The sequence below is a fragment of the Chrysemys picta genome, chromosome 4, assembly GCF_011386835.1.
Source record: "Chrysemys picta bellii isolate R12L10 chromosome 4, ASM1138683v2, whole genome shotgun sequence".
Classification (NCBI taxonomy): domain Eukaryota; kingdom Metazoa; phylum Chordata; order Testudines; family Emydidae; genus Chrysemys; species Chrysemys picta.
In genome coordinates this window covers 70746561-70760524 of record NC_088794.1, presented here as the reverse complement: position 1 = coordinate 70760524, position 13964 = coordinate 70746561, and the positions used below count along the sequence as shown (strand labels likewise).

The 13964-nt window shown below is 38.8% G+C and overlaps 1 protein-coding gene across 5 annotated transcripts in view; it reads left to right on the top strand.

The window, feature by feature from the left end:
• Positions 1-11150, top strand: part of PRMT3 (protein arginine methyltransferase 3) — a 112123-nt gene extending 100973 nt beyond the window's left edge. For all 5 annotated transcript variants that reach the window (XM_005305334.4, XM_065592575.1, XM_065592578.1 and 2 more), the window contains one exon: positions 10468-11150. In XM_005305334.4, the coding sequence (XP_005305391.2) occupies positions 10468-10577 (110 nt within the window). In that variant the 3' untranslated portion in view covers positions 10578-11150. The remainder of the gene's footprint in view (positions 1-10467) is intronic.
• Positions 11151-13964: the final 2814 nt, after the last annotated feature.

Here is a 13964-nt window from a genome sequence, read left to right as displayed (position 1 = left end):
TTTTCATAAGTCATTAATCACTTGCTGTTGGGTCATGAGGATTGGAGAAAGGGGTGCAGTTTGCCTTGAGGTGGGATGCGAGAGTAGCCTGCTCTTTGAATTTCTACCTGCAAGCCTGTAAACCATACAATCAAAAGAAGGGAATAAGAGAAGGCTTTGCTCAGTTTATTTCCTAAAACCAAAAGGGTGTGAAAACACTTTTTCCAGATATTGAAGAGCCAAGTGTGTTTTGTTACTAAAGTGGGGGGAGGAGGGGTCTTTTTTCCATATATAAATTCAGAAACTGGATGCATGTTCTAGTGTTTTTGCATATGAAACTATATCCCAGTTACTGAAAATAAACTAAGATAGATATAGCTCCTCTGACTTGGAATGTGATTTTTATGCTGGCATCAGCTCTATGGTAACCTGTTGTTAAGGCATCTTTGCACACCTGTGAATGCATATATAACCGCTACTTAGAAAACTTTCATACAGCTTTTTAGGATGAGACAGGGAATGAACACTAGTCACCTCCTGTTAGTAGCATTTACATTTCATCATAAGTTACCATACCACTTGGGCAACCATCCACTGTGATTTGTAGGAACCCTACTAGAAATGGTTCCAATGAAATCCCTCCTAATGCCAATGCTCTAAATGTTTAATGAAGGAAATGACAGATGTTCATGGCTTCACATCTATAATGCCCATTCAGAGGGCACACAGCGATTCTTGGTCTTATATTGGTATAAATACATCGCTCAGGGGTGTGAAAAATCCATACCCCTAAGCGATGCAGTTATACTGACCTAACCCCCAGTTCAGATAGCACCATGTCGACAGGAGGGTTTCTCCTGTTGACATAGCTGCCACCTCTCGTGGAGGTGGGTTAACTATGCCGACAGGAGAGCGTCTTGCTGGGGTAGAAGTGTCTTTGCTGAAGCACTACAGCGCGGCTGCAGTTTTAAGTGGAGACCTGACCTTATTCACCCATGAGAACGGCCATACTGGGTCAGACCAAAGGTCCATCTAGCCCAGTATCCTGTCTTCCAATAGTGGCCAATGCCAGGTACCCCAGAGGGAATGAACAGAACAGGTAATCATCAAGTGATTCATCCCCTGTCACCCATTCCCAGTTTCTGGCAAACAGAGGCTAGAGACACCATCCCTGCCCATCCTGGCTAATAGCCATTGATGGACCTATCCTCCATGAATTTATCTAGTTCTTTTTTTGAACCCTGTTATAGTCTTGGCCTTCACAACATCTTCTGGCAAGGAGTTCTACAAGTTGACTGTGTGTTGTGTGAAGAAATACTTCCTTTTGTTTATTTTAAACCTGCTGCCTATTAATTTTATTTTGTGGCCCCTCGTTCTTGTGTTATGAGGGGGAGTAAATAACACTTCCTTATTTACTTTCTCCACACCAGTCATGATTTTATAGACCTCTATCAAATCCCCTCTTACTCGTTTATTTTCCAAGCTGAAAAGTCCCAGTCTTCTTAATCTCTCCTCGTATGGCAGCCGTTCTATACCCCTCATCATTTTTGCTGCCCTTTTCTGAACCTTTTCCAATTCCAATATATCTCTTTTGAGATGGGATGACCACATCTGCACGCAGTATTCAAGATGTGAGCGTACCATGGATTTATATAGAAGCAATATAATATTTTCTCTCTCATTATCTATCCCTTTCTTAATGATACCCAGCATTCTGTTCGTTTTTTTTTGACTGCCACTGCACATTGAGTGGATGTTTTCAGAGAATTATCCACAATGACTCCAAGATCTTTCTTGAGCGATAACTGTTAATTTAGACCCCATCATTTTATATGTATAATTGGGATTATGCTTTCCAATGTGCATTACTTTGCATTTATCAACATTGAATTTCATCTGCCATTTTGCTGCCCAGTCACCCAGTTTTGAGAGATCCTTTTTTAGCTCTTCTCAGTCAAAGGTACAAAGCATGCAGAGCAAAGGGTAAAAACAAAGGTCTACATGCACATGTCCCTTTACGTGACCCTTAATGTTTCCTTGTGAGCTTTTTTACGTTTCAGCTAGCTCAGTTATCGCCACCTCTGGGTTGTGAGAAGCTGACTGCCCCTACTGCAGTTTGTGTCTGTTTCCTTGCCAGCTTGTCAACTCTAATTGACGCTTCCTGGGCAGTCTCTGGCCACTCATTCAATTTCCCCACCCTTTTCTAGGCATATGGTCCTTTAATTATCTGGTGTCTTCCATTTGATCTTGGGTTTAGCTTTTGGAAGAGTAAACCAGTCTTAACCCATGTCTGACTCCAGGGGGGCTATTCCCAAATAAACAGCTTGTCCATTGTTTCCTGAAGGACTTTTATCTGTGTCATTGTTTTAACTTTCCTGTTTGGTTCCTTTAGCAATCCCTTTACATGTAACCGCATAGAAAGTAACCCATCATAAACATAGGTCTGACCCATACAAATTTTCCAGTTTGTATTTTTTAAATGAGTAACAGCTTTTCTAGCAATGATATGCCCTCACCTGGAATACTATGATCTTTTTGGATTACCCCAGTCTCGAAAAGTCCATGTCAGTAATAGAGGGAAGTTCAGATATGGATGACCAGAATGAAGCATGGAAAAACTTTCATATGAAAAAGGAGTAAAAAGATTTAGGCCTTTTCTACACTACAGAATTAGGTAAACTTAAGTTAGGTCGACATATAGCCACCACAGTAATTACTGCAGTGGTTCATGTCCACACTATGCCCCCTCTGTCATTGGTACACATCCTCACCAGGAGCACATCCCCTAACTTAACTGTGTGGGGCATTATAGAGTACTGACAGCTGGAGTCCCCTACCCCCATCCCAGGGCTGACAGCTCGGGCTATGAGCTCCGGGGTGGGGCTCCAGCTGTGAGCCCAGGGAGGGAGGCTGACAGCCAACAGCCAATGTAAGTAATGCAGTGTCTATACAGACCCTAACTACATTGACTTAGCACTAAGCCTCTTGAGTTATTAGGTTGGTGTAGTGTGCGGCTTACATCAGCGGGAGCAATGTTGTAGTGTAGACACTTAGAGTTAGGTTGATGTAAGCTGCCTGAAGGAACATAAATCCACACCGTGTAGAGGTCAAGCATAGGAGTTTATTACACACAGTGCTGGCGGAGTGTCACCTTGCTTATTAGGCTCAGAGACACTGTCAATCAATTGATTACAATGGAATATATGGATTTTCCATGGGCGGGGGAAAGTGACGGGGTAGACAGTTCCACACGCCGGGATAGGTCTAGCAAGACAAGATAGCACATTAGCCAATGGTTGACAGGTTACATAATGTCTCCGCCCAGGGTCTCAAGTTAGCAAGTTAACATTTAATTAATACTTTGATAAAATGTTATTAGTATAAAGTATATATGTTGAATTCTGATTTGGGGTCCATAGGAATAGAGTAGCTCCTCTGATTGTCCAGCAGATACATTCCTAGGGATTAAAACAAAGAAACAATGAAAGTATATGGCAATAAAGATTGTCTCCTTTGTGTTTTAAGGCAGGCATTGGTCCCTGGAAAAGGGAGGTGGAAGGAGACCATATCTTATACTGACATGTGCCAACCTTTCATAAACTCAGGGTTGGATATGTGGGAACATCTCCCTACAAAAGAAAATAACAACCGAAACAGGGCTTCTTTGTTCAATCTGCAACTCCGAATAAGACACAATTATTTAGTTCTCAGCTCCAAAACCTGGCAATTTGCTGACTAGGCTTATTTTAGTAAAACAAGATTATCTGTTTACCCCAGTTTTCTCTTAGCTGATCACTATTTGCTAGGCCTCTGGTCCCTTGACCAAACTCTGGACTTTTGGGTCTGGAAAAGAGCTGGCACAATCCATATACCAGGTTGTTATATAAAACGCACATGGATTTTAACCCTTCACTGCCTTACATTGACCTAACTTTGTAGTGCAGACCAAGCCTTAGTGTTTTGGAGAGGAAATGAAAAAAGAGGAGACATGTTAAAGGTATACAGTAATGAATGCTATACATACTTCTATTCCCCCTTTCTCATAATGCAAGAACAAGGGGAGATTCAATTAAACTGAAAGGCAGAAAATTTAAAACTGATGCAAAGAAATACCTTTTCACACAAGTGTAACTAATTTGTGGAACTCGTTGCCACAAGACATGATTGAGGCTTAGAGCTTTTCTTGTTGTTCTTAACATCCAATCTCTTTTAAATCCTGAGTTATAGTAGCAAAGACTTTTAAAAAATAATCTTTGGAAGGGATCTAAAATCTTATGCTTCAGGGCATAAATTTAAAATTCATGAGGGGTAGAAAGAAATTTAGCCTCTGTGCAGATTATTGCACTATTTCTTTCTCTAAAGTAGCTGGTCCTTACACCTTTCAGAGATGTGATACTGGAGTAGGTGGATCACTGCCCTGACCCAATATGAAACTTCCAGTGTTGGCACTGTACAAAGATATATGGAAGTTATGGTCCCTGTCCTGAGGACCTTTCATACTCATTGATAATACAGAGCAGAGTCACAATAATACATCAGAGGTATTATCAGTGTCATCCATAGCATGCTACCATATGTAAGGCAATTGCAAATATGTAATTTATGTTCTTAGATGATGTTGGTACGGAAATAGAGACACTTTCTAATCTGCTGCGATAGCAAGTTCCTTGCTGCAAGCATTTACTGCAGTATTTTTTTTTTTCTTATTGGGAGACAAAATTTAAGGTTTTTCCAAGGGATGAATAAAAATGCTGGAACAGGATTATAACGAATTCAGTTTTGTCCTAATTGAACTGCAGCACTACAGTGTGGTTTATTTGCATCCTACTGAGCATAATAAGAGCAAGGTGATGCAGCTCAGTTGCAGAGAGAGCTTCCTCTGCAGCTTATAAGACAGTAGAGCTCTTAAAAAGCATCAGTCATTTTATATCTCCATGACATAGATTAATTGTTCTGATCTGCCTCCCTGTTACATGGTTACACAGCCATTGCTCGGTTCAGCTACAGAAAAGGCTATTCAGAAAGGCAGATTTAATGTGGGGAAGACATAGCTGTGCCTCTTGACAATGAATTACACATTGATTCTCTGGGTCGCTTAATGCAATTAACTTTTTATAAATAACTGAGGGCTCTCTTTCTTGAAATCATCAGTAAGTTTTTCGATATTCTTCCTCATAGCTTGCCTTAAGGCTAAATGTCTTCCATTTGCTGGTAATGAAGTAGTTAACCAGTATCAAATCTTATCCTTTTGCTTGACAGGTTTGTTGCATTTAAATAACTAGTCATTCCATTTTAACAGTGTATTTGTGTACAGAATAACAATTACCACAGTGGAGCAGTCTTGTTGAGCAAAGTGGACACTTAATAAAAGCTCAGCTGGAATTTCAGGGAAATAGCTAAATAATTCTAGAATTTGAGAACAAGATTTGTTTTTATTGTCCTTAGGTGGGTACCACTCTGCCATGTTTAAACTCCTTTGTTGAAAATCATTTTTGACTGTGAAAGTATTCTGCATCCTGTGACAAACTCTTGCCGTTCAGTCATTTTAAACGTGGATCTGGTGTTGGATTTGTGTTTAATATGATATCTGACAGCTGCAAGAATAGATTTTTTTTTAAATCCATTTAAATTTGAAACCAGCAGCCCCACTTGGCTTTAAACTGTGCAGATATGCTGCCTTTTGTTGGCTCATAACTTTTATTTATCCAAAGACAGCACTATAAATTTCAGCTTTTTCAGCAACAAAAAGTGTTGCAGACGTTGACAATCTTTTTAGAAATCCTACTAAATAACAAGTATCTCTAGCTGCTCTGAGACTAAGAAGGATGGGAGAGGAGACCGGGATGCCAAAGAGGCAGAGGAGGCATAAGAAGGTAGCAGAGGCTGGGATTGGGGGTTGGAGGGGGCAAAGATCAGTTAAGGAGCAACGCCTGCTATGGAAGCAGCAGAGTAATTCGTGTTTTATATGGATAGTCTTCTATTTTATTAATGCACCATTCTGTACCATACATTTTTAAGCAGAACTCCTGGTTTTTTTCTGCTTAAATTCATAGTACATGGTCTAGTATATGGATTTTTCCAAATAGTAACTATTTACAAATAAAAAGCACAGTTCCATTTTGAAACCCTCTTAAGGCTGAAAGAAAAATACTTCCTTTGTAAAGCTTTTTCAGTTATCTTTTTTCTAAATATTTTGGAAAATGTTAAAGGAGAGAGCTGCTAATTTAATCGATTAACTTTTCATATTTATCTTCCAAAAAACTCCAAAACCCTAGGGATAATTCTGTTGAACATCTGGTCTCAAATTTTTGTCTCAAAATAAAGGTAGCAACAACATTGAGCTCCCTCTGCTAGATAATACTGTTGTAAGTCCAGACGTCAAATTTCCCCACAATGTGGAAGAATATTCATATCAGATGATGATTGCTTCAGGAGAGTTGGCGGGGCATTCATATGTAGTATGATGACTTATTCTTAATTCTTGTGAGCATCAGAATGAAAGGTGTGATTTGTATGTGCCAATAAACCAAAGTTAAACGGTTACAGTGCATCTAAATTTAATGCATTGACAGTACACATTCCATTTGCAGTCTCTTTTATGAGTCTTGACTAAATTTTTGGATGCCATATTAATTTGTATTTAACTTTCAAAGGTGTTGCATAACTACAACTTCTGTTAACTTGGGATATGCAGGTGCTTAGTGCCTCCAAAAATCAGGCTGCTGTTATATGGATGCTTAATTTTAGACATTCACATATGAAAAGTTTGGATCATGTGGATTAAACTTCTATTTTTAGTACAATCTGGCATAAAAATACTGATAGTATTAAAAAGCCTTGAACATGGTAATGGATTTATAGATTTTTTTTTTCTTCTCTAATAGCCGTTAGCCTAGATCTTTATAATGGTTATGTCTACACTGCACTTTCGTTGGCGGGAGAGCTGAAGTTACTGCCCCTAGTTGGGGATGGTTTTATTTTGTCATCAGGAGAGCTTTCCTCTAGCGACAGAGTGGCTACAGGGTGTGCATTACAACGGCGTTGCTGTAGCAGTGCAGTCACGTCGTTGTAAGGTGCGCAGTGTAGACATAACCCTAGTCTGACACCTGCGTAACACCTGCATAACACAGGCCATAGAAATTCACCCACTGATTCCTGTATCAAACCCATAATTTCTGATTAAAATATGTGCCTAATTTCTAGTCTGAATTTATCTAGCATCAGCCTTTATCTATTGGATCATCGGTTCTTCATGAAATTATGAAATGGGTGTTTCTGTATTTGATAAATATGATCCATTTGTTGTACATGGGTTTAAAATGAGCTCACAACGAATGGACCAAGAAACACAATTTGTGCTGCATTCATACATGTATTCAAAAAGTTGTAATGAAAATTAAAGCAAACTTTGAAGTAGGCACTAAATGACAAGTATGAAGAGTCCCAGCCCTGTACTTACTATGACAAATGGCATTTTTGTATAGCAGCACTGCACTTTTAACTGTTAAAGTACATTCAAAGACCTAGTATTGGTTTCTTTTTTTATAATCAAATATGTAGTTAACATAATGCAAGATGAACTGCTAACTAGATGAAATTTGCACGAATGCTTCTGAATTGGTTAACTTAAAAGTATGTCTCGTGCATCTAGATTTTCAAAATATAGGTTCGTGCACACAACTTTGTGTTCAGTTGTGCATGTGTAAAAGTGACATACTTTATACATGCAGTCCTGTTTGTTCACATGTAGTGAACATAAGTGGATTTCGTGCAGGGTGTTCCAGTGCAGAGGACATTGGATGGTGGGTTAGGACACTTGGGTCCTAATTCCACTGTCTGCTCTGGCCTCTCAAATGTGTTCATTGATAACTTATCTGAAATTGTAGGGGGTTTTCAAAGTGTTTTGGTCAGTAGCAAGTGCTGTTTTGAGTCATTTGCAAGTTCTGGTTCTTTGATCAAGGAATGAAGATTTACTGCATTATTTCCTTTTTTAATAACATTTCAATCTGAGTACATGAAGAAATTTGAAAAGTAAGCAACTGTGACTAGTTGCAATTGTTAAAAATACTTCAGCATTTATGTGTACCTCTTTATCCTATGCAAGTATGTACATTTATTTATAGATCTCTATCCTTTCTGTTTGTTCAAATCCATGAAGCATGGATCAGCTGTTGGTAATCTTCATAATTGTAAACTCACTACTGTCCTCTTGGTCTATGAATCTTTCATCAAGAAAAGTAAATTTTTCTGGAACAACTAGCATTGTAGCTCTACAGAAACCGCTATTGTCCACTTCCTACGTCTATAATAAAAACTTGCAGAAATATGTATCCCTTTAGATACACACTTTAAGCCTTACCTGGGACGATATTTTTACATAACTCTGGAAAATTAAGGGCTGGATCTTGTCTACAGGCATATGTCTCCACAAATCTTACACAGTCTGCTACAACACACTAAGCTTAAAAAAAGTATAACCATGCAGAAACAGGTACAAATTAATAGTATTAATTCGCCCTTATAATACCACAAAAGATTAAGATGAACAGAAGGTTAAATTGAAACATTAAGGGGTGGAATTTACCCTTCTGAAAAGGGCTGTGGGGCCTCTGTCAAGATGTCTCCTTGATGTCTTAGCCAAAAAAAAAAAAAAAACTGTTGCTAAATGACAATTTTTGTTTGGGGTTTAACAAAATTTAATACTAATTGTGACTGATCTGACAGTGATTTACCGTATCCTGGACAAACCTTATGGAATTAAACCTCATAGAATTCAGTTTAATACCTTTGGAGTCCATTGTATTAAAAATGCACATATTTGTATATTATTGTGGGATTGTATAGAACGTCTTTAGGAGGAAGGCAGGATTAATGCAGTCTCTGGGAGATATTAGGAACTTCAAAGGACTTTCTGGGTCAATAAGTGTGAAGTGGATTTCCTAGGAAATAGGGGTGAGGGGAATGCAAATGACCCACCTCAAGTCCATACTTTTGAAGCTGCACTTTGAGCAGAGACCCACTGTCTGGCTGATTATCTAGTCATGATCTCTTGAAAGAGTCAGGCTGGATAAATGGGTGACTCCCTTGCTCATAACAGTTGCTCAGAGCAAAGGATGTAATGAATTTGAAACTGCAGGAAAATCCCTGGATGGGGTTTGAAGGCCTCTCCTGACAGAGCTCATGTTGCAGTTGAGGTGATCTCTGGTAAGCTTATTAGCATGTGTGTAGGTTCTGTATTGCTTTTAGTATGTTTTCTCTGTATTGCTTTTACCTTAAAAATAAATTGGTGCTTGCTTAGAAAACTCATTGGTAACTTACAGGTATGTCAATTACACTACGTACCATCGGAGGAGAGAAGCGAAGCAGGCCTGCTTAGATAGACTATCTTTTTCTGGAATGATATAATGAAGGCAGGGAACTGTTGAGCCTGGAAATACCATAGTCAGGAGCGACTGCCAGCTATTGCCTCTCTGGGGTGGAGCCAGAAACCTGAGGGTGGGTGTCCTCAGTGGACAACTGAGGGAAAATATAGGTGTAATTGCCCTGAATTGTGACAATTATGTTTGTGCGGTTTTTTAATTTAATGAAGATTTTTTTTTTATTTAAACATTCCCCTGCAGGACCTGACTAAAAACAAAACCATCTTAAAAACCAAGGCCAACGTTACTGTAATACAAATAGGAAACACTCTTAGCATTCATGGTGAAAAAGTGAACTAGACTTATACTATTCACTCAGTTTTAACTTCTCTGACATGGTTGTAGTAATGTCCCTTGTTTAAACACAAGGAAGGAATAAAGAGATGTCCACTTCGGGGAGTAATACTCTCCCTTTTTTTGTTAGCCATAGCACATTACTAATGTTTACTTCATGAAGAAAATTCCTAATATGTTAAAGAATTTAAAATTTTAACTTTTCTCCAGGAAATGAGAGCTCCTTCTTAAACTCAAGGGCAGAAGTGATACCAAAATGATGACTTTTTATATCTGCTATATTAATGAAGTATTGAGAAATGCTTCCAGAAGCTATTGCAAATGGCCTGCTAAGCTGTTAGTGTGTAAATCCTCTTAACTGGAGACAGTTTTTGAGAGCCTTGGGGAAGGAGAACTCTGTGTATGCAGGACATATTGAGTCCTTTACTATACAATCTGATTATAGCAATTTTGATTGGAATTAATAGCTCACTGGATGGGTCAAGTGAGACATTAACAGGTCTGATGAAACCTAACCGATGTCACGTTAAGTCAGTCAGTTTGACTGGCCAGATTCGTAGTCAATGACGTTACTAATTGATAGAATAGGGAGATGGTTTCAGCACACAGCTGTAGTTGTAATATTTTTGTGCCTTTTATTCATCTCTTGTCCTCTAAAACAGGCTCCTCATGCAAACCAATAAAAGGAGATAAATGTAACACTGCTGTTCTAATCAAGCCATTGTGTATCCAACTCAGTGTAAATGCAATCATTATTTGTGTTTTGCTCTTGTAGGTGAGGCCTTGAGAGGAAAGATAACTGTTGTCAAGAATAGGAAGGATCCACGGTCCCTCATTATAACTCTTTCAGTGAACAATACAAAACAGACATACAGCCTGCAGTGAAAATACTAAAGAGATTTCAAGAAATGCAAATTTTATTTGTATCTGATGTCAATTTTTCTAAACAAAAATGGTGTTTGGCTCAAGAATACAGCAAGAGTTGGAACTGATTGGCTTATCATTTGTGTGGTCTTGCAAAGGTGATAGATGAGATGATGATGAAACCAAATCTGTGAATTTTCTATAATGTGGAGAGAAGAAATGGAAATGGTTTTAATTTAGGTGACTCTGCTAGAAAAGTCAGATATGGCTCTAGACATTTACTGTAACGATAACATGCTGTCTGTAAAATTTTAACTCAGCAGAGCATAGCTTATTCTTACTGTGCTCACTGGCAAACCTGATTATTCTCACCAAAAAAGGCAATCTTGCATAGTTTCTTAGCTAAGATCAAAAGAGGGCCAACTCCTGTGCAGACCTCATTTTTATTTGGAACAATTCAGTAGAAGTCAGTGCTTCAGGATTTGGCCCATCATGCTCTAGTGATGAAGACTACATTTGTTTTTATAAACTTTCTATTACTGTATGATGTAAATTGTGTACATTGCACTTGTCAAAATAAACCATCAAAGTACATTTTGTTATTCAGTTGCCTTAATTTTCATTGTTCATTTATCGGAAGATTAAGAACTTCAATATCTACAGTGGCTCTCCTAGTCATTACTGAGGCTTTTCCTGTCCTGGCTTATTGGACTGGCTTTTGCAAAGCTGCACATGTATCTGGGTAGTACCAATATCCTTCATCCGCTCTTGACTTCAGAGCATAGTGACACAAAAATGCAGGCAGTTGTCGTCATATGTCCATCTTCTACAATTCAATAAAACCAAATCCCATGGAACTAGCAATGAAGCTCCTTTTATCGAAAAGCAGAAGGCAGAAAGTCTGGTTGTCCTGACCGTAGGGAAACTGAAGGGATGCAGGTGCATCTCTGACATTTACCAATTTGCTGGCCACAATATACCATTAATTTTGGGACCAAAACTGCTACCAGTCTATGGGCTGAATTGCAAGTAGACCAGCCTTGCGAGCGTATTGTCCTGTTTCCCGCCTACCCATTTCTTGCCTTTTTGAGTTGGGATTGTGGGGCTTGATTTGTCCACAGTGAAAAAAATTTGGCTTGGACTTTGTGCACCTGACAGGAATTGTACCCTATGTTAAGAGTAAAAATGGACATTGCTTTAATGATTAATACTGGACAATCTCTAAAATACAAAACAAAAAAGAGATTCAAAATCCATGAGCCAAATTTTCAAGAGCTCAGCTCCCATTTAGGCACCTAAAGCTCTTGTAGGTTGATACATGCACACCATCAGTTAGTTCAGTGTAGAGGTATAAAGAACATGGGTGCATCAGGTTGCAAATTAACTTAAACCCTTTTAACTACAAGAATAACAGTTTTTAGCACTAAATATTTTTCACTCTTCAAAAAAAAAACAAAAAAACTTCTCTCCAAAATATTCTGTGGTTCATTTAACTCTACATGTTGAAGCAACATATAGAAAAGGGAGTGGAGATGGTGAAGGGGGATCCAGTTAACTTTTCCAGCCAAAAACTTTGGTCAGTTAAATTTAGAGTGATATCTGCCACAGAGGGAAGGGGGAAGAGGCATTTTCTTCAGTCCATAAAATTAATAACAGTTTTAATACTATTTTGTGAGAACAGCTCAATACTTAAAGAAAGATCCTCAAGAACTTGATCATTAATGTTGGTTAATGATTAGTTTGCTAGTTAATGGCTCAGAGATTGCAGGCTATTAAAGCTAACAGATTGGTCATTAGCTGCAGTAACTGCAGAATTTGAGGAGAAAGCTACTGTATTCAATTATCTCTTCTAGTAACCCATAATTATTTTTGGTTCCCCCCCTCAATGGGAAATAGTTTGAAAAATCATTCATTAGTCGTTAACATTCTCTGCAAATGATGTGTACCATTTGCTGTGTTTTTAAATGCTTGATGCAGATGTTTATAACAGAGCTTTCAGAGTGCAGAGCTTTCAGAGTGGAAGAAAGTTTGGCTTTATTGAGGGATAACTAGTCTAAAAACTGAGCCTGCTTCCAGTAATGAGGAGTTATTTACATCAGCCACCAATTTTCTCACAGGTGTGTGTGTGTGTATCTTAGTCTATACCTTTTATTTATATATTTATATATATAAAAATAAAAGGTATAGACTAAGATCAGTGTGTTGCACTTGTTTAATGGTTAATTAAAACTGTAGCAAATCTCTCTTCAGAGGAGCATAAGGACTTACATTGTACTTTCAAAACATATTCATGTGCCTAAAACCATATTGGCCTGATCTGCAAAGATGCTGGGCACCTGCTACTATCAACTTGTATTTGGATGCTGGACTACAGGAAATTTCTGGTAAGGTAAATTTTTTGATTTCCGGTTTATAAACTTCTCCTGCATGGCTTTGAATACTTGTCTGGCCAAGCTGCAAAAGTGATCTCCTAGTTTACCCATGAGGGAGAGGGGAAGCCAGGCATTAACATGGATGCAGCTCCAGGTCCTTCATTAGCAAGTGTCTCTTGAATGAGTCTCCTGCTGGGGGCCCTAATAGGATTTCATAGTTTGCCCCTGCTCTTTATTCTATTGCATGGTGTTTGCTTTAATGAGACACAGCTCCTGTGATACAGAAAAAGGCTTTTGATCTTCAGATAGACAAAATTTTAAGGGGAATTCGTAAATATAGCCACGACTTTTGTGAACACACATGTAGGCTGCTAGCAAGATTGCAAGCCACTTTTTTCGTTCGTCAGCTGAATTTTAAAGTGTACAGATTGTCTAGCAGTTGTCATGTGCAAACATACCTATTTGATAGTTCCTGAAGTTCCCTACAGTTATTATTCTTAACACACTATATCTCTGGTTAAATTCCCCATGAGAAAAGGTTATCTGTTCACCGGGATTTCTGCTAGTGTGCCACAATAGTTTCACTACCACCTGTTAATGACTTCCTCTCTGTTGGAGGATGTAGAGAGAGCCGAAAGCCCTGACTATTAATGTCATAAGTCAAAGATGGAAAGGAAGAGTGAGAGAGCAGAGGGAGTGATGGATCTGCCTGCAGGAGACATTAAGCCTGGAGTAAGCTTGCTAAAGGAGCTAACCAGAAACACTTTGCTTGCGGGGAGGGAACCGCAAGCAGCTGGTTTCGTATAAGAGAGCCAAAGCAGTTGGGGAGTTTACGCTGGGAGTCTACAGGTGAGTCAGCTCTGAACTGGACAACTGCAGGCTGAACCCCGGCAGGTCACCCCCTAAGAACGCATTCAAAAAAAGAAAAGGACTAGATGAAGGAACCCTTTCAGTCACCCAGTCTCTGAGGTAAGAGTCGTGCCTTGGGACAGGTACTTGGTACTCTGAGCTTTACTTTTGAGTTATTGTCTGAATA